This window comes from Chiloscyllium punctatum, chromosome 3, assembly GCF_047496795.1.
Source record: "Chiloscyllium punctatum isolate Juve2018m chromosome 3, sChiPun1.3, whole genome shotgun sequence".
Classification (NCBI taxonomy): Eukaryota; Metazoa; Chordata; class Chondrichthyes; order Orectolobiformes; family Hemiscylliidae; genus Chiloscyllium; species Chiloscyllium punctatum.
In genome coordinates, this window is record NC_092741.1 from 160,466,674 (window position 1) to 160,486,569 (window position 19,896).

General features: G+C 41.6%; 2 protein-coding genes across 4 annotated transcripts in view; both read left to right on the top strand.

Moving 5' to 3' along the window:
- The window catches only part of hadhb (hydroxyacyl-CoA dehydrogenase trifunctional multienzyme complex subunit beta), a 66,365-nt gene extending 64,150 nt beyond the window's left edge, over positions 1 to 2,215 (top strand). For all 3 annotated transcript variants that reach the window (XM_072563414.1, XM_072563420.1, XM_072563430.1), the window contains exons 15-16: positions 163 to 327; positions 2,006 to 2,215. In XM_072563414.1, the coding sequence (XP_072419515.1) occupies positions 163 to 327; positions 2,006 to 2,044 (204 nt within the window). In that variant the 3' untranslated portion in view covers positions 2,045 to 2,215. The remainder of the gene's footprint in view (positions 1 to 162; positions 328 to 2,005) is intronic.
- A 1,971-nt stretch (positions 2,216 to 4,186) lies between these two features.
- LOC140454466 (uncharacterized) overlaps positions 4,187 to 19,896 on the top strand; it is a 65,350-nt gene continuing 49,640 nt past the window's right edge. The window contains exons 1-2 of the mRNA XM_072549234.1: positions 4,187 to 4,528; positions 15,337 to 15,571. Coding sequence (XP_072405335.1) covers positions 4,187 to 4,528; positions 15,337 to 15,571 — 577 coding nt within the window. The remainder of the gene's footprint in view (positions 4,529 to 15,336; positions 15,572 to 19,896) is intronic.

Sequence of the window (19,896 nt, forward strand, 5' to 3'; positions counted from 1 at the left end):
GGTTTCGATGACTAGTAGGCAGTGAAATCAGAAGGGTTAATTCATTAAGATATCTTTTGAAATCTTTTGCATAATGAAAATTACAGTGAGGTATTTAATATTTTCTTTTACATATAGCTTTCAATTTATTATGCATTGTAAGATTTTCTATAATTTTGCTAGGTTGGTGTTCCTAAAATGGAAAAGTTTAACTGCTGGGGTGGTTCGCTGTCTCTGGGACATCCTTTTGGTGCCACTGGTTGCCGCCTTGTGACAACAGCTGCTCACAGACTGATGAAGGAAGGTGGACAGTATGCACTTGTTGCAGCTTGTGCTGCTGGAGGACAGGTTTGGCTTTTATTTTTTATTTTGTATGTTTCAACTTTACAATAGTTAATAAATCTTTCACACAATGTCTTCATGGTTAGCACTGTTGCCTCACAGTGCCAGGGATCTGTATTCAATTCCAGCCTCAGGCAACTTTCTTGAGCGGTCCATGTTACAACACTATAGCTGACTGTGAAAGCTATTTTTACAATGGTACCCTAAAACATTTGCTGTCCAGCGAACTTTGATTCATGATGCTATAAATTTGGCTCATTCATTTTTTAGAGCAGTCTTTAGAGTCATCTGAAATATTAAATTCTGATTTGCTGAAAATTACATTAGAATTTTGTAGTTTACTATTAGTCCTCAGGTATTCTTTACAAATACCACTGTCATGTATTGATACAAGGATAGTCTAATATAGGAAACATTTTATTAACTGACACCTGAAATGTAACATCCCTGATGAAGGGCTTATGCCCGAAGCGCGATTCTCCTGTTCCTCAGATGCTGCCTGACTTGCTGTGCTTTTCCAGCTCCACACGTTTCAACTCTGACTGTCCAGCATTTGCAGTCCTACTTTCTCTTAGTCACTGGAAACCTTACAGCGAAGCCTCTTCCAAGGATCCCCACATTGAAGAACTTCTCCTCTCTCCCCAAGGATCTAAGTGAGTCTCTCTCCCACTGCATCCCCCAGATTACCTCCTCTGCCCTGAAGCTCTTCAACCACATCCCGAAGCAGACCCACTACTACAGCCATGTCTCCTTGCTCAGCACTTGCCTATGCAACCGACTCATCCACCCCATGTCCTTGATGAAGGGCTTATGCCCAAAACGTTGCCTATCCTGCACCTCGGATGCTGTCTGATCTGCTTTTCCAGTGCCACACTTTGAAGTTGATCCAGAGCTCCATATAATCGATGTAAAAAAAACATTAAATAATAAAAGTATTACAGGGGGTGTACATATCACTGTTATACTTTATTAAATAATTCATGCTGTAAATAATGAAACTTTGCCTTAATTAAAACTTACTAGCAGAGAGTCTTCTCTCTCTCACCTCAACTGACTAATTGAGGATTGCAGAGATCACGATGATGATTCAGTAAAGTTCCAGTACTTCGGGTATATAATTTTTGCTGCTTTATTGAGAGTGCTGGTTCATAAGGTTTTGGTTAAAATGAAGTTTGTTGTACAAGAAAAGTCCGAGGTGTTTATTTCCATCAAAACCTTTTGAATTCTCTTCTCAAAGTTTTGTGTTTACACCATCCTTGTATTCAAATAATAACATATCTATGAGCCAATAAATTTTGTTTCAATGCACAAACAATGTGGGTTCACACTGCAGAGCACAGCATTCAGTATCACACCTAATTTGCAAGTTTATTTTTCTTGGTAGCTGTTCAACTTAGCCCACACCCTAAGGTGTTTCATTTTCTGAAATCATTAATTGATCTTTCCATGTAGAAAAGATTTTTCTATCTGCAACACTTTACTTCATCCTTCATATAGAGACGAATCTGTTGCCTTTTCCCTGCTGAATAATCTGGCATCCAGATGCGTAGCAAATCAGGGCTATGATGAGTTATGTTTAGGAAAAAAAAATTGTTTAGATCACATAATTTTGCATTCACATGCTTAATTATTTTCAAGGATAACTCCGTCAACTGTTGATATATCTTGCATGTTCTCTTCTCAGGGCCATGGAATGATCGTAGAAACCTATCCTCAAAAATGAAAAGCGTTTTGGCTTTCTGAATTAAATCAATGCCATTCCAATGCAGTGGAGCATTAAATGAAGAAGACCCAAAATAGTCTGCTGGACTGAGCAGATAGATTTTTTAAACACCACCTACATTTGTCAATTAAAATTTAAACCATTGGATCTGTCAATAAAATGAGTTCTGGAGATCTTTAAATTCTTTTTTTCCACGGCTTAGAAGTTTAATACTGCCTGAAATCCTAGAATGTGTACCTATTGTTAATTTATAAAAAGAGTAAGTCGGATATGCTGATATATAAAGGCGTGTTAACAGCTTTTTTTCTTTAATAAGCAGTGAATATATTAAGTGTATGGACTTCCAATAATCTTTATAGACACATTAGTTTACAATACAAGCATCTTTAATTTTATCCAAACATGGGAGGAATTAGAACTACATTTCTTTGTGTGGCACTCAAAACAGTTTAAACAATGGTCAAAGTTTTCTTTTATAAAATAACTTGCTATGCTTAAAGGGCATAGATTTAAAGTGATGTGCAAATAAAGCAAGGGTGATGTAAGAAAATGTTTTACCCATCAAGCAGATAGGGCATTCAAGTGGGTGTTGGACATCTATTTGGTTGGCAATGGTGTGCACTGATGTGGGGAAAAAGGCAGAAGATTGGCACTAGATACTAGAACTAGCAGAGCCAGTGGGCTAAGTTGATTTAGTCAGTGCTGCAATAATTCATTGATTTTGTAATAACAGTAAAATTCATCTACTCCTAATTCTAGCACTTGTGAAAGATCTGTTTCATTACTGCTTTGAATTAGTGACATTTTTGTGCTGTTAAATTGACTGACTGAGCACTGTATTGTGACTGCCTAAAACTAATTGCATCTGTGACTTTAGTGTCCTCTATGCATTGGCTTTATCTATTTAATCCAAAGTATAGTTTGAACTTTGGTCTGTATAGATATACACTATTCCTGAATACAAATGCACCTGTATCTGTATTAACTCCTCAGAACAAAATCATTGAAATACTCCAGCTCATTTTGCAAGGATCTGTGCACTTCAATAAGTCCTGATAATTTTAAAATCATGCGTAGTAATGGTGAGGGCATTCTTATGTTCCTTTTTCAAAATCTGGAGTATGAATGACAATGTTAAATCTTTGGGACATTCTTTAGAATCAATGGGTAAGAGTTAGGATGGTATGTTTATTTAGCAAGCTAATCTTTCACCTGTTGTAAAAGATTCATAATTATTTTATAACAACACTATTTAATTATCCATTTCACCCAAAAACTGCTGATGCTATAAATCGGAAACAAAAACGTAAGTTGCTGGAAAAGCTCAGTAGACGTGGTAGCATCTGTGAAGAGAAATCATAGTTAATGCTTCAAGTCTAGTTCTGAGGAAGGATCACCAGAGCTGAAACATTAACTTTGATTTCTCTTAGCAAAAGCTGCCCACGCAGTTTAATTATTAATTTAGCACCTTTAGTGTAGTAAAGGTCCCAAAGCATTTCACAGGAATAATCTCAAACAAAATTTCACACCAAATATCCATCACGTGTTGGGATTGATGACCAAAAGCTCAAAGAAGTATGTCTCAACAGTGTCTTAAAGAAGTAGAGATAAAGGAGCTTGGGCAAGAATTCCAGAGTCTAAGGGCCATATTTGCTGAAGACATGCCCACACTATAGTCATCGAGTCATACAGCACTGAAATAGACTCTTGGGTCCAACTCGTCTGCAGTGACAAGATATCCAAATCTGACAACAACACATTTGCCACCAATTACCATAATCCCTCCTAAATTCTTCTGTTTCATACACCCATCCAGCTGCCTTTTAAATGTTATTGTGTTTGCCTCTGTCACTTCCTCTGGTAACTCATTCCACATGCGTCCCATCCTCTGCATGAAAATGTTACCCCTCCAGTCCTTTTTAATATTTCACTTCTCACCTCAAATAATATCACTCCGCATACACAGGATCTGCTTATACAAAGAGAAACACAACGGCGCCTCAAGATTTTGAAGGGCACTCTCATATGAATGGGATATGATGCTCAATTCATCAATTGCCAGTTCTGACTTGCCACCGTGACAAACTGCAACAACCTCCTCAGAAAACAGACCCGGGACAACCTATAGTGTACTTGCCCAGAATGAAGAAACTACACCGTGTACTTCGCAGCCTTCAACGTGTCATCGATGACAACAAATATCTTGCCAAGATCATCCATATGCCCTCCCATCTCGCCTTCAAACAACTGCCAAACATTAAACAATCGTTTGCATCAAACTACCCAGCTTTCAGGACAACAAAGACCACAACACAACACAGCCCTGCCATGGCAATCTCTGCTGCACATGTCAGATCATCGACATGGATGCTACCATCATGTGGGAATATCATGCACAACGTACACGGCAGATACTCTTGTGACTCAGTCAATGTTGTTTATCTCCAACACTTGGGCAAGGATGCCCCGAGATATGATATATTGGTGAGATTATGCAGGTGGTACGACAACAGATGAATGGACACCTCGCAACAATGGCCGGACAGGAATGGTCCCTCCCAGCCGGGGAACACCAGCAGTCAAGGACACTCACCCTCTGACCTTTGGGTAACATCCTCCAAGGCAGCCTTTGAGAGACACAATAACTCCGAATCACTGAGCGGAAATTGCTTGATACTGTGAAGACAGCCTCCACCATGATCTAGAGTTTGTGTCGTGCTGCATGTAACCACACCATACTGTTCTGTATTTATAAGATCTTCATATTGTCCTGTTTTGACACCATCAGCTTGATTACCTGTAATGATCTATCTCCCTTAATTAGTTTGTACAGTTGTTACTTATTAATGTGGTTAGACCCTCGGCAGGCAACTCTTACCTATCATGTTAGTCCAGTCATTCAGTTTGTCTCCAGCTACACCTTACTTCTATTTTCTTTATAATTATCCCTCTGCCTCAATTAATTGGAATGTAGGCCATCCCTTCACTTACTACTCAGTTGTTGACCCTTTACTCACCGTTTGGCACTCTTGATCACTCGTAGAGACTTTTTATTTGGCCTGTCGACACTTCACTCAAACCATTTGTATGATCTTTTGATCTCTCTCTGCCCATTGATCTCTCTGCCTATAACTTCTAAACTGTATACTTTTCTTTCCTTCGCCTGACGAAAGGATACTGCTCTAAAAGCTTGTGAATTCAAATACACCTTGTGGACTATAACCTGGTGTCATGTGACTTCTTCCCTACCACAGGAAGTAATTTATGCCAAAGTATTGAATCTGTTCACGAGGTGGCTAGATATGGCACTTAGAGTGCACGGGATCAAGATTATGGGGAGAAAGCAGGACTAGGCTATTGAGTTGAACGATCAGACATGATCATGATGAATCTTGGGGCAGGCTCGAAGGACCAAATGGCTTTCGTCTGCTCCTATGTTCTATGTTTCTATTTAACACTGTTTCTTCCACATCCATGTAATGTTTGCCATTTTATGTTCTCTATGAAGAGGGCTACTAATTGCTTTTAGTGTAAATAGGCACAAAACCGACATGACTGTCTCTATACTCGATACTTTTGCCATTGTTAATATTTATATTGGTAATTAAATTATAAATCTATCCATAGTTTGTGAAATAAGTAGCATAAGTCAGTAGCATTTTAAAGGAACATATTATTTTACAGTTTTTTTTCTCCGTGAAGTCCATATTGAAAAATTAACTTTGAAATTAAGCAAAATTAATGTAAAAGCAGCTTAGACTTTTTTATATATTGATGTATGCTTTTATTTGAGATTGTAGAAGAACTGATGAGTAATTATCATACCAATTTATTCAAATTAATGCCAGATGTACTGCTTTCATTTTCATTAATAAATGGGTGAAGACTACATATTACAAAAATGAATTCTCAACGTTACTACCATAGAAATTTTTATTTCCAGTATTGCACCTCTTGGTCAGAATTCATTCAAAGTATTATTAATACCATTGTTGGAAGTTTTTTAAAATAGTAGAATACCAGCTAACAGCGGCACCTCCACATCATGGAATTTGTTAAGCAGGGCTACCAACTGCTAGTAAACAAAATTGACCTAACATTAATAAAAATTGAAAATATAAAAATTGTCTTGCTTACTGCACAAAAAGAATTGTTTTTTAAAAAGTTACTTTCCTTACTCACGTAATATTAATCTACAAGAGTTTCTGAATTCGAAGTCTTTAACCTTTTGCAATACATGTCACCAGAGAAGCTCAAATTACGTTTTATACTTATTAGCACCTTGAGTTTCTAAACTATTCCAAAATAAAAGTTTGATTGAAGTTTGCATATTTTGGACACAATATTGGGAACTATTTCCATACTTTACAGACTTCTTGTCGTGACTGGAAGCAGCGCCCGGTGGAGCTCATTGACTATAAGGTATTTGATTGGGATTGCTAACCTGGAGTAATCAGGGAGTCCTGGCTGACCGATGGAAACAAGAGACTCCGAGAGTCTCTTCATTGCTGGGGACTGGCTCTGAGCTGGCTGGTCAGAGCCTATGCGCTGTGCCCATGCACAGGCGTCCTTGGAGTTATTTCACTTCTCATTATTTAAGTTAAATATATTTCATGGACAAATAATAGTATGCCAAAAAAAAATTATGACTGGAATTTGAGAAGCAAAGATTGCATCACTCATGTACTAGTCAGAAAATAAAAGGCTATTTGAAAACATAGAATATAGAAAAATACAGCCCAGTACAGACCCTTTGGCCCTCGATGTTGCGCTGATCCAAGCCCACCTAACCTACACTAGCCCACTATTCTCCAATTCCCGTTTAAATGCCCATAAAGAGGGAGAGTCCACCACTGCTACTGGCAAGGCATTCCATGAACTCACGACTCGCTGAGTAAAGAATCTACCCCAAACATCTGTCCTATACCTACCACCCCTTAATTTAAAGCTATGCCCTCTCGTAATAGCTAACTCCATAGTGGAAAAACGTTCTCAGGGTCAACCCTATCTAAACCCCTAATCATCTTGTACACCTCTATCAAGTCACCCCTAAACCTTCTTTTCTCCAATGAAAACAGCCCCAAGTGCCTCAGCCTTTCCTCATACGATCTTCCTACCATACCAGGCAACATCCTGGTAAACCTCCTCTGCACACATTGCAGTGCCTCCACATCCTTCCTATAGTATGGTGACCAAAACTGCACACAATACTCCGGATGCGGCCACACCAGAGTCTTATACAACTGCAACATGACTTCGGACTCCGGAACTCAATTCCTCTACCAATAAAATATGCCTTCTTCACAGCACTGTTTACCTGGGTGGCAACTTTCAGAGATCTGTGTACATGGACACCAAGATCCCTCTGCTCATCCACACTACCAAGTATCCGACCATTAGCCCAGTACCCCATCTTCTAGTTACTCATACCAAAGTGAATCACTTCACACTTACCCAATTTGAACTCCCTTTGCCACCTTTCTGCCCAGCTCTGTAGCTTATCTATATCCCGCTGTAACCTGACACATCCTTCCTCACTGTCAACAACTCCACTGACTTTCGTATCATCCGCAAACTTGCTCACCCAACCTTCTAGCCCCTCCTCCAGGTCATTTATAAAAATGACAAACAGCAATGGTCCCAAAATGATCCTTGCAGAACACCGCTAGTAACTGCACTCCAAGATGAACCTTTACCATCAACTACTACCCTCTGTCTTCTTCCAGCCAGCCAATTCCTAATACAAACTTCCAACTCACCCTCAATGCCATACCTCCGTATTTTTTGCAGTAGCCGACCATGGGAAACCTTATCAAACGCCTTACTAAAATCCATATACACCACATCTACCGCTTTCCCCTCGTCCACCTCCTTAGTCACCTTCTCAAAGAATTCAATAAGGTTTGTGAGGCACAACCTGCCCTTCACAAACCATGCTGACTATCCTTGATCACATTATTCCTATCCAGATGTTCATAAATCCTATCCCTTACAATTCTCTCTAAGACTTCGCCCACAGCAGAACTGAGGCTCACCGGCCTATAGTTACTAGGGTTATCCCTACTCCCCTTCCTGAACAAGGGAACACCATTTGCTATCCTCCAGTCTTCTGGCACTATGCCTGTAGACAACGAGGACATAAAAATCAAGGCCAATGGCTCTGCAATCTCCTCCCTTGCTTCCCAGAGAATCCTAGGATAAATGCCATCAGGCCCAGGGGACTTATCTATTTTCACCCTTTCCAGAATTTCCAACACCTCTTCCCTACATACCTCAAAGTCGTCCATTCTAATTAATTGTGACTCAGTATTCACATCGGTAACAATGTCCTGTTCCTGAGTGAATACTGACGAAAAGTATTCATTCAGTGTCTCCCCAATCTCTTCAGCCTCCACACGCAACTTCCCACTACTATCTTTGACTGGACCTATTCCTACCCTAGTCATTCTTTCATTCCTGACATACCTGTAGAAAGCCTTTGGGTTTTCCCTAATCCTACCAACTAAGGCCTTTTCATGTCCCCTCCTTGCTGCTCTTAGCTCTCTCTTCAGATCCTTCCTGGCTACCTTATAACTCTCAATCGCCCCAATTGAACCTTCACGACTCATCTTTACATAGGCCGCCCTCTTCCCTTTAAAAAGGGATTCCAATTCCTTATTAAACCACAGCTCCCTCACACGACCCTTTCCTCCCTGCCTGACAGGTACATACTTATCAAGGACACTCAATAGTTGCTCCTTGAACAAGCTCCACATATCAATTGCGCCCTTGCCTTGAAGCCTACTTTTCCAAGCCACGCATCCTAAGTCGTGCCTCACTGCATCATAATTTCCCTGCCCCCAGCTATAACTCTTGCCCTGCAGTGCACACTTATTCCTCTCCATCACTCGAGTAAAAGTCACCGAATTGTGGTCACTGTCCCCAAAGTGCTCACCTACCTCTAATTCTAACACCTGCCCTGGTTCGTTACCCAGAACCAAATCCAGTATGGCCTCACCTCTTGTTGGCCTGTCTACATATTGTGTCAGGAAACCCTCCTGCACACATTGGACAAACACCGACCCATCTAACGAACTCGAGCTATAGCTTTCCCTCTCCTGTGCGCTTTTATAGGGAAAAAACCTACCCAAGTAAGCTTGCGTTACACCAGCTTTCGGGTCCCAGCTACCCCTCTGGTCGTCGTCACTTCCCCCTGCTGCTCCCGCTCTTTCTGTGAAGAGAAAAGAAAACACTGCTGCCCGCTACCAGTAAGTAATTTTAAAACAAACTGTCTTACCTTAGCTGTAACCTTCCGGGTTCGTTTAAACTCAGCTGCTGCTCACACTCAAAATGAAAAACAAACTTGTGCAACAGTACTTTAAGTTGTAGAATGACACTTGTTCAATTTAAAATACACTCACAGAGGAGAAGAGTATATCAATAACAAACACAGAGATGACAGGAAAAATTCAGCAGCTCAGGCAGCATCTGTGGAGAGAGAAGCAGCATTTGTGTTTTGAGTCCAGTCTGATTTCTTCTGAAGCACAAAAGTGACTCTATGTCAAATGGCCTTCCTCAACGCTGGAACTGAATCTGACACTCTGAACAGGGTTGTTCTTCCAAGTGAAGGGAAGACTGGGTGGTGTTTAGGGCTTTCAGGTAATGCTGAGGGGGTTCAATCAGGGATAACCAGACAAGATGTACAATTATAAGTTGCTCTGCTATAGGAAGTTGGTGTTAAAAGTACAGCACAGGACAGGCCCTTCGGCCCATGATGCTGTACCGAGGATTAATCCTAATATAAAATACAATAACTTAACCTACACATGATTTGGAGATGCCGGTGTTGGACTGGCTTGGACAAAGTTAAAAATCATACAACTCCAGGTTATAGTTCAATAGGTTTAATTTGAAACACTAGCTTTCAGAGTGCTGCTCCTTCATCACAACCACCTGATGAAGGAGTGACGCTCTGAAAGCTAGTGCTTCCAATTAAACTTGTTGGACTGTAACCTAGTGTTGTGTGATTTTTTTTATATATAGATATTTTTATTAGAAACTTAACATTTTTACAAGTTTACAAAAATAAACAAAACTCTCATATACAAACATTGATATACAATTAAATCAAATATATAATACCCAAAATTTAACAAAAGAAAAAAAAATACTGAAAAAGAAAGAAAAAAAAACAAAACTCAACTTTCTACTAATCTAACCTACAACTAACCAGAGTGTATATGTAAGTCTCTTACACGCTCGGAATGTGTTAACATCAAATGTAATAAATCCTGTATTCCTGCGGGATTCCTCTCCTAAGGGGCGCCGGACCAGCCAGGTTTGTAATCTCAATTAAATAAAAGCCCTTGTTAGGATAGCCGAAATATCTATATTTATGTAATTCAAGAAGGGCTGCCATATTTTATAAAATAATTTGGTCTTTCGGTGCACCATATTTGTAAGGAAGTCAAGGGGAATACATTCCATAATTAATCTGTACCAATTTGAAAGTCCAGGGGGGCCCTCAGCCACCCAGTTCACCAAAATATTTTTCCTTGTACAGAAAGAGAGAATAGAAAATAGTCTCTTCCCGTACATGTCCAGGGAGGGCAAGTTCGAAAAGCCCAAAAGGAGAGATACAGGGTCCACTTTAATTTCCGTTCCTAAAATTTCTGTCAGGGTACTTGCTACTTTAGTCCAATATCTACGGATCTTATGACAGGTCCATAGGCAATGTACAAGAGTGCCCAGCTCTATTTTGCATTTGGGACACATTGGAGATGCTCCTGCCTTAAATTTTGCCAATCGAATCGGTGCTATATAGGCCCTATGAAGTATCTTCAGCTGGATAGCCTGGGTTCTGTTACAGATAGTAATTCTTCTAGCATTTTCCCAAATATCTTTCCACGTTTCTATAGAGATTTCTAGTCCCAATTCCTGATCCCATGTTTTAAGCAGATTGTCCATATCTCCCGATACTTCATCATGTAGTAAATGATAAATAGTGCTGATGGAAGATGCCCCCACTGGTCGTAGAACATTACATGCTCTATCTGATTTATAAAGATTATCTAATAACGTAGTCTTCTTCTGTATATAATCTCGAATTTGGAAGTATCGAAAGAGGTCTCCATTAGGTAATCCGAATTTCTGATGCAGCTGTTCAAAAGACATCAGGACCCCATCTTTAAATAGGTCCCCGAGACATGAGATACCCCTGGATCTCCAGAGTTTAAAAGTGGCATCTGTTAACCCCGGTTGGAATCCCCATGCTCCTACTATCGGTGTATAGGGGGATGTTTTATGTGAATTACCCTCATTTTGCCGCATTATATTCCAAGCCTTAATTGTGTTTAGTATTATAGGGTTTTTACAGTGATCTGCAATGATTTTCCTCTTGTCTTAAAATAAGAGGTTAATAAGTGGGTATTTTACTTGAGAAGCCTTGATGTCCAACCAGATTGATTGTGGATCAGACAAGACCCAATCAGCTATGTAACTTAATAGGGAACTTAACTGATAATTCCTAAAATCTGGGAAGTCCAGTCCTCCCCTTGTCTGTGGAAGCTGTAGCTTCTTCAGCTTAATGAGGGGCCGTCTATGATTCCAGATAAAGGAACCCAGCCAGCCATATAATTTACGTAGAGCCATCCTTGGCAGCATCACTGGAAGCATTCTCATAGGATATAGGAGATGGGCAGAACATTCATTTTAATTAGGGCTATTCTACCCAACCAGGAAATTGGAAGGTCTCCCCATCACTGGAGGTCCTGCCTTATCCTTTCCAGTAAATGCACAAAATTAGCCTTGTACAACTGACCAAATACTGGAGTAATAAAAATACCTAAATATAAGAAGCCCTCCAGGGACCAACGAAAGGGAAAAAGGGATCCGTCCACTAAGTAGGGTATCATAGCAAGGCCACCCATTGGCATAGCCTCCGATTTTGAGAAATTAATTTTATAACCTGAGAATGCACTAAATGTATTAATAACTTGGATTAGGCGAGGTACAGACATCAGAGGATTACTGAGGAATAAAAGAACATCATCTGCATAAAGGGTAATTTTATGTTTACCTGTACCAATCCTCAGGGCCATTATATTAGGATCAGCTTGTATGGCTTCTGCTAGTGGTTCAATTATTAGCGTAAATAACAATGGCGAGAGAGGACATCCCTGACGGCAGCCCCTACCCACACTGAAGCTATCCGAACCTAATCCATTGGTAACCACAACTGCTTTGGGACCACTATACAATGTTGAGACCCATTTGGTGAACACCTGTCCAACGCCAAACCTTTCCAATGTGTAAAACAAAGATGACCATTCAACCCTATCAAATGCCTTTTCCGCGTCTAATGAAACTACTACTCCTGGTATCTTTCCCTGATGACAGGCTTGAATCATATTCAAAACCCTTCTAATACTATTGGATGATCTACGGCCCTTAATAAACCCCGTCTGATCCTCCTTTATAATATGTGGCAGTACCCTTTCTAGTCTCAGTGCTAACGTTTTAGAAAGGATTTTAAAATCTCCATTTAGCAAGGATATTGGTCTGTATGATGTACAATCTTCTGGGTCCTTTCCTTTTTTAAGGATAAGAGAGATATTTGTCTCTTTCAGCGAAGGCGGGAGACAGCCCTGACTATATGCATAGTTATACATGTCCATAAGTGGACCAGCCAATATTTCTGTAAATTCTTTATAGAATTCAGCTTGAAAACCATCTGGGCCCGGTGCCTTACTGCTCTGAAGTTGCCTAATTGCATCAAGTATTTCTTGGACTGTTAGAGGAGCATTTAGAACCGATACCTGTTCCGGAGTTAGACCCGGAAAGGTCAAATTTTTAAAAAATGACTGCATCCTCCTAGTCCTATCTTCACAATCCTGTGACTTATATAACTCAGAATAAAATTCTCTAAAGATTGCATTAATCTTTTTATGATCATGAGTCAAAATACCCGTACTTTCCTTGATAGATGTAATAGACTGAGGAGCCTTCTTTTTCTTTGCAAGAAATGCTAGGTATCTACCCGGTTTGTCGCCATATTCATATAACCTTTGTTTTGCAAATAATATTTCCCTCTTAGCCGTTTGAGTAAGCGTAGTGTTTAGAGCTGTCCTAAGAGCCGTAATCTTTTGCAATTTAATAATAGAAGGTAGATCAGCGTATGCAGTTTCAGCTGCTTTTAAGCGAGCTTCGAGCAGACGCTGTTGTTCTCCCTTCAATTTTTTCTGGATCGCTGAATAGGAGATGATCAAACCTCGCGTGTAAGCTTTGATGGTCTCCCACATCATTGATGGGTTGCTAGCCGTACCTGAATTAATTTCTAAAAAAGTTTTAAATTCGTGAGAGAAGTACTTTACAAATTTAATGTCTTTCATTAGGAAGGGGTCCATATGCCAATGCCGAGGGGATGTCCCATTGTTCCTCGCCTTAGTTTCCATATATACAGCAGCGTGGTCAGAAATTGCTATACTACCTATTTTACAGGATGATATGGAATTTTAAAAAATCGAGGGGGCAAAAAACATATCAATTCTGGTATGGCATTTATGTGGATTGGAATAAAAAGAAAAATCTCTGCCCTGTGGATGAAGACATCTCCATACATCTATTAATCCTAATTCTTTGTTCAGATCCACCAATTGTCTAGATCTGGGAGATACTCCTACAGTACTCTTGGGAATCCGATCTATTTCTGGATCCATAATACAATTAAAGTCTCCCCCTGTAATTGTATGACGGGCACCAAGAGCCATCAGTTTTGAGAAGGCTTCCATTATAAATTTAAAAGGGTGTGCTGGGGGGCAATACAAATACAAATTTAAAATCCCATATTCCTCTCCATTTATGAGGGCTTTGATCAAAATATATCGTCCAGATTCGTCTTTTATCTGATTTAGGATTCTGAAAGGGAAATTCTTCCAAATAAGAATAACAACTCCCCTGCTTTTTGAGCTAAAAGAAGAAAAAAAGGCCTGATCAAATCCACCCTGTCGTAATTTCAAGTGTTCTTTATCCGACAGGTGTGTCTCCTGTAGGGGAGCTATATCGACTCTTTCTTTCTTAAGATTTGATAATATTTTCTTCCTTTTGACTGGCGAATTACTCCCCTTGACATTCCAGGTGCACCACTTAACCGACTGATCGACCATAATCATCTGGGCAAATTCGAAAAATAAAGGCTCTCTAATACACTCACAACAGTATAATAAAAACTATTTCTAAATAAAAAAATATAAAACGTACCTAAGTGGAGATTTTCCCCCTTGTTCCCAGGGGGTGTCACTTCCTGTCCAAATATCCTCTCCCAACCAATGCCCCACCCTTGACCCAGGTGCTCCTCAATAAAATGAGGAGAATTCAGATATAATACAAAGCTAGAGTTAACAGTGAGCACCCTACCACCACCCACACCAACACCTGGATACATTTGGTAACGTTAATATCGTATATAAATATATAACTATAAAATTGCAACCTCAACAAATAATAATTAAATATAATAATACAAAATAACAAGGGAGAAACAACCCCGCTCCTAAAGACAGAGGTAAAATATAATAAGGTAACCAACTCCCCTCACCAACATTAACCAAACATACCCACATATATACATAAAGTAATAAAAGAAAACAACCCCAAGGTGGGGGGGGAGAAAATCAAATCCCTCTCCCCACCCCCCATGATAATATTAAACAGTAAGGTAACAAAAAAGAAGAAAAAAAGGGATATAAACCAAAGTGGGGGGAAGGGCAAACCAGCATCCATTATCTCTTACAGTTTATCAAAGAGAGTCCAAGAATTCCTTAGCCTTTTCTGGCGATCCAAAGTTATATACGGATCCTTCATGGTTAAAGCACAGCGTCGCTGGGTAGCGTAAGGAGTACTGAATATTTAAGTCCCTTAAACACTTCTTCGCCTCATCGAATGCCTTCCTCTTTCGGACCAGAGCCGGGGAAAAGTCCTGGAATAACATGATCTTGGATCCTTTATAGATCATAGCTTGCGGGTCCTTTCCAAGATTTCTAGAAGCTTCTAGGAGTATCTGCCTCTCCCTATAGCTCTGCAGCCGGAACAGGACCGGGCGAAGGCGCTGGTTCGAGCCGGGCCCGCGTATTGCGACCCGGTAGGCCCATTCTACCCTCACCTGGCCTGATCCAGCTTCCAGATTTAAAAGCTGTGGCAGCCACTGCTCGAGAAACGCTGTAAGCTGGCCTTCCTCTTCCTGTTCGGGAAGGCCCAGCAAATGAATATTTTTTTGACGACCTTGATTATCGAGGTTGTCAATGTAATTCTCTAAGGTCCGGACTCGCTGTTCGAGAGTCCGGACCCGATCCACGGCCGATTGTGCTGTAGTTTCGGAGGTTGCGGCCTTTAACTCCGCCCCTCCGACTCGGCACTCGATTTCCTGGATGTCTCGGTCGTGCTCCTGCAGCGCGGCCGAGAGTGAGTCCCATCGATTTCGGGACTCCTCGATAAAGGCGTCGATCTTCGCGTCCAGTTTGCAGATCATCTCCACAAGGCTTGTTACTATCGGTAAGTCCCCCGGGGCGGCTGTGGACGCCTCTGCTGCAGCTGAAGAGGGAGAGGGTGGGGGAGGGGGTCCTGCTTGCTGAGAGCTGCGGGCTCCCTTCCCTTTGGTCATTTTTATTAAATATTAGACTATTTAAATGTACTATTAAGCAACTAGTTAAATTTAACAGCTATTATGAATAATTTGGTGAGTGTGGTGGGGGTGGGTGACCCACTTTGCACAAGTCTTGGGAAGAGCACTATAGACTCAGACTGGCTGGGTCGCCGCCATCTTGGATCCCCTGTTGTGTGATTTTTAACTTTAACCTACACACCCCTCAATTCACTGCTGGCCATGTGCATGTTCAACAGGTGCTTAAATGTCCCTAATGACTCTGCTTGCACCAGCACCGCTGGCAACGCATTCCATGCATTCACAACTCTGTGTAAAGAACCTTCCTCTGACATCCCCTCTATACCTTTCTCCTAATATCTTAAAACTATGAATCCTCATGCCAGTCAATTCTGCTGTGGGGAAAAGTCTCTGGCTATTGACTATCCATTATCTTGTACACCTCGATCAGGTCACCTCTCTTCCTCCTTCTCTCCAGAGAGAAACGTCCAAGCTTAGTCAACCTCTCTTAATAAGACAAGCCTTCCAGTCCAGGCAGCATCCAGGTAAAACTTCTTTGCACCCTCTCCAAAGCTTCTGTATCTTTCCTATAGTAAGGCAACCAGAACTGGACACAATATTCCAAGTGTGGTCTCACCAGGGACTTGTAGAGCTGTAGCAAAACCTCACGGCTCTTTAACTTGATCCCCCCGTTAATGAAAGCCAAAACACCATTTGCTTTCTTAACAACCCTATCCACTTGGGTGGCAACTTTGAGGGATCTATGTACTTGAACACCAAGATCCCTCTGTTCCTCCAGAGGAACTTGGTAGCAAGTTCCAAGAATCCTGTCTTTAATCCTATATTCAACATTCAAGTTCGACCTTCCAAAATGCATCACTTCACATTTATCCAGGTTGACCTCCATCTGTCATTTCTCAGCCCAGTTCTGCATCCTGTCTATGTTGCACTGCAGCCTGCAGTAGCCCTCTATACTATCGACGACACCTCCAACCTTTGTGTCATCTGCAAATTTACTAACCCACCCCTCAACCTCCTCATCCAAGTCATTTATAAAAACTACAAAGAGCAGAGGCCCAAGAACAGAACCCTGTGGGACCCCACTCAACAATGACCTCCAGGCAGAATATTTTCCATCTACAACGACACTCTGCCTTCTGTCAGCCAACCAATTCTGAATCCAGATAGCCAAATCTCCCTGTATCCCATACTTCCTGACTTTATGAATGAGCCTCCCATAGGGAACCTTATCAAATGCCTCGAAGAGGGCTTCCAGTTGTTCCAAATCTGTTTTTCAGGTATTGCTGTGCATTAGGAAGTCATCTGGGTGCACTATGCAATTAGCTAATCCTGCCACCATCTGGTTCACCAGCCCTTGAAAGGGCCATTTCAGAGTTTGAACGGCTTGACTTGACACCGGTGCAACTTATTCAGAGATGGTTTTACTTACTCTATCTATGCAATCTTCCAACCAGATCATCAGTCGAAGTCCACTCTGATCACTGCAATGTCCTTTCCTGAGTCAATGCAGAGACGTGTGGAGCTATTTGGCCTGTGGAACTTGCAGAAATGACAAGAGGATCATAGTATCCCTACTGTGTGGAAACAGGCCCTTTGCCCCAACAAGTTCACACCAACCCTCCAAAGAGTAGCCCACCCAGACCCATTCCCCTACCCTATTAGATTAGCTTAGATTAGATTATTTACAGTGTGGAAACAGGCCCTTCGGCCCAACAAGTCCACACCGACCCGCCGAAGCGTATACCACCCAAACCCATACTCCTACATTTACCCCTTCACCTAACACTACGGGCAATTTAGCATGGCCAATTGTTGGAGGAAACCAGAGCACCCGGAGGAAACCCACGCAGACACGGGGAGAATGTGCAAACTCCACACAGAGAGTCGCCTGAGGCAGGAATTGAACCTGGGTCTCTGGCGCTGTGAGGCAGCAGTGCTAACCACTGTGCCACCGTGCCGCCCACTTATCCTACATTTACCCCTGACTAATGCACCTAACCTATACATGGGAGGAAACTGGAACACCCAGAAGAAAACCCATGCAGACAAGGGGAAAATGTGCAAACTCCAAAGAGACAGTCACCCAAGGCTGGAATCAAACCTGAGTCCCTTGTGCTGTGAGGCAGCCGTGCTAACCACTGAGCCATCAAGAATGGAGGATAATGAGGTGGAAAGTAAGACAAAAACAAAAATGGCTGTAAAAGCTCAGCAGGCCTTGCAGCATCTGTTCAGAACTCAGTTCTGAAGAAGGGTTAACTCTGTTTTCCCTCCATAGATGCTACTAGTCCAGCTGTTTGATTTCCAGCATCTGCAGTTCTTTGGGTTTCTTTTGAGGGCAGTGGGAGACACATGAAGGAGTGGAAGCACAGAACAGAATTACAGCAAGAAATAGATCAGACAGGCCTTAGGGTGTGATAACCATGCTGGTGGGGAATCCTCAATGAAGAAAAGAGAATAACATCTTAATGGTACCGCTGTGGTCAGGTACGAGAACAAATCTCACTTCCTCCAAATAAAATGGTTTCAATGTCATTATTAGAATTTCTAATTCCAGAGTTTTAATGAATTCAAATTCCACTACCTGCCATGGTGGGATTTGAACTCGGCTCACCAGAACATTACCTGGTGTCTTGAATCACAAAGTGTATCCAAACAGTTCTTCAGATTCAGTTAAATGTAGTTAAGAGAAGACTTAACAACATAAATTTACTTAAAGCTGAACATTTATTAAGTAATAGAAACAATGAAAAAGAAATGAAAAAAGAATGTCTCAGATGCCCTTCTGCCCATCAGAGACTCCTTGACTGACAGCTGGTCTGAAGGCTTAGGTTCATTCCTGGCACTCTTCGCCATCCCAGCCTGAGGGGAAGTCCAATGATTCAGAACGAAGCTCTCTCTCTTATACAATATAATGAACTTCAACTCCAGAAAAACAAGTTGATTGTGTCATCTTCGGCACATACAGGAATGTGTGGGATTGTGGTCAAATAACAACTGAAATCAGTGAGTGGAAAAAATACCCTCTTTATTCAGCATAGCAGTAGCACAGTTCAAGAGAACGATGGAATTCCAAAGTACAGTTCTTACAGTAGCCTCTTTACACAGAGTTCTTACATACATTAAAATTCTAACATTAGGGTGTCACATAGCTTTATCTATTCCACACAAAAGTTTGTAAGGATGGGCATCTCAGCATCTGACTCCACCGCAAACCCACGGGTAACATCACAATGTTACACTTCTCCAGCTTCCACTTGAAACATATTAAAACAGCCATCCCCAATGGACAAGCCCTATGCATACACAGGATCTGTTCAGATGAGGAGGAACATTACAAGCTGCTGGAAAAAAGTACTCAAGGATGCCATCATAAGAATGGGGTATGATGCTCAACCCATCGACCACCAGTTCCAACGTGCCACATCCACAGTAAGAAACTGTAATGAGCTCCTCAGGTAACAGACGCAAGCTGCAACCGGCAGGATACCCTTCATTGTCCAGTGCTTCCTACGCTATATTCTTCGCTGCCTGCAACACATTATCAATGAGGATGAGCACGTTGCCAAGACTTTCCCCACGCCTCCACGTCTCACCTTTAAACAACCACCAAACCTCAAACAGATCATTGTTTGTAGCAAACTGCCCGGCTTTCAGGACTACACCATACAACCTTGTCATGGTTGGCACTGCAAGACATCTTAGAGTGTGGACACAGATACCACCATTACGTGTGGGGACACCTCCCACTGTGTACAACTCAGCCAACATTGTATATCTCATACGCTGCAGTCAAGGATGCCCTGAGGCATGGTACACTGGCGAGACTGAGCAGAGGCTACGGCAATGAATGAATGGAGACCACACAACACTTAACAGACAGGAGTGTTCCCTCCCAGTCAGAGAACACTTCAGCGGTCCGGGACATTCGGCCTCGGACCTTTGGGTGAACCATCTTCTAAGGCGAACTTTGGGACGGGCAACAATACAAAGTGGCTGAGCAGAGTGATTGAGTCAGAGTCATAGAGATGCACAGCACAGAAACAGACTCTTTGGTCCAACCTGTCCATGCCAACCAGATATCCCAACCAAATCTAGTCCCATCTGCCAGCACCCGGCCCATATCCCTCCAAACCCTTCCTATTCATATAACCATCCAAATGCCTCTTAAATGTTGACAATTGTACCAGCCTCCACC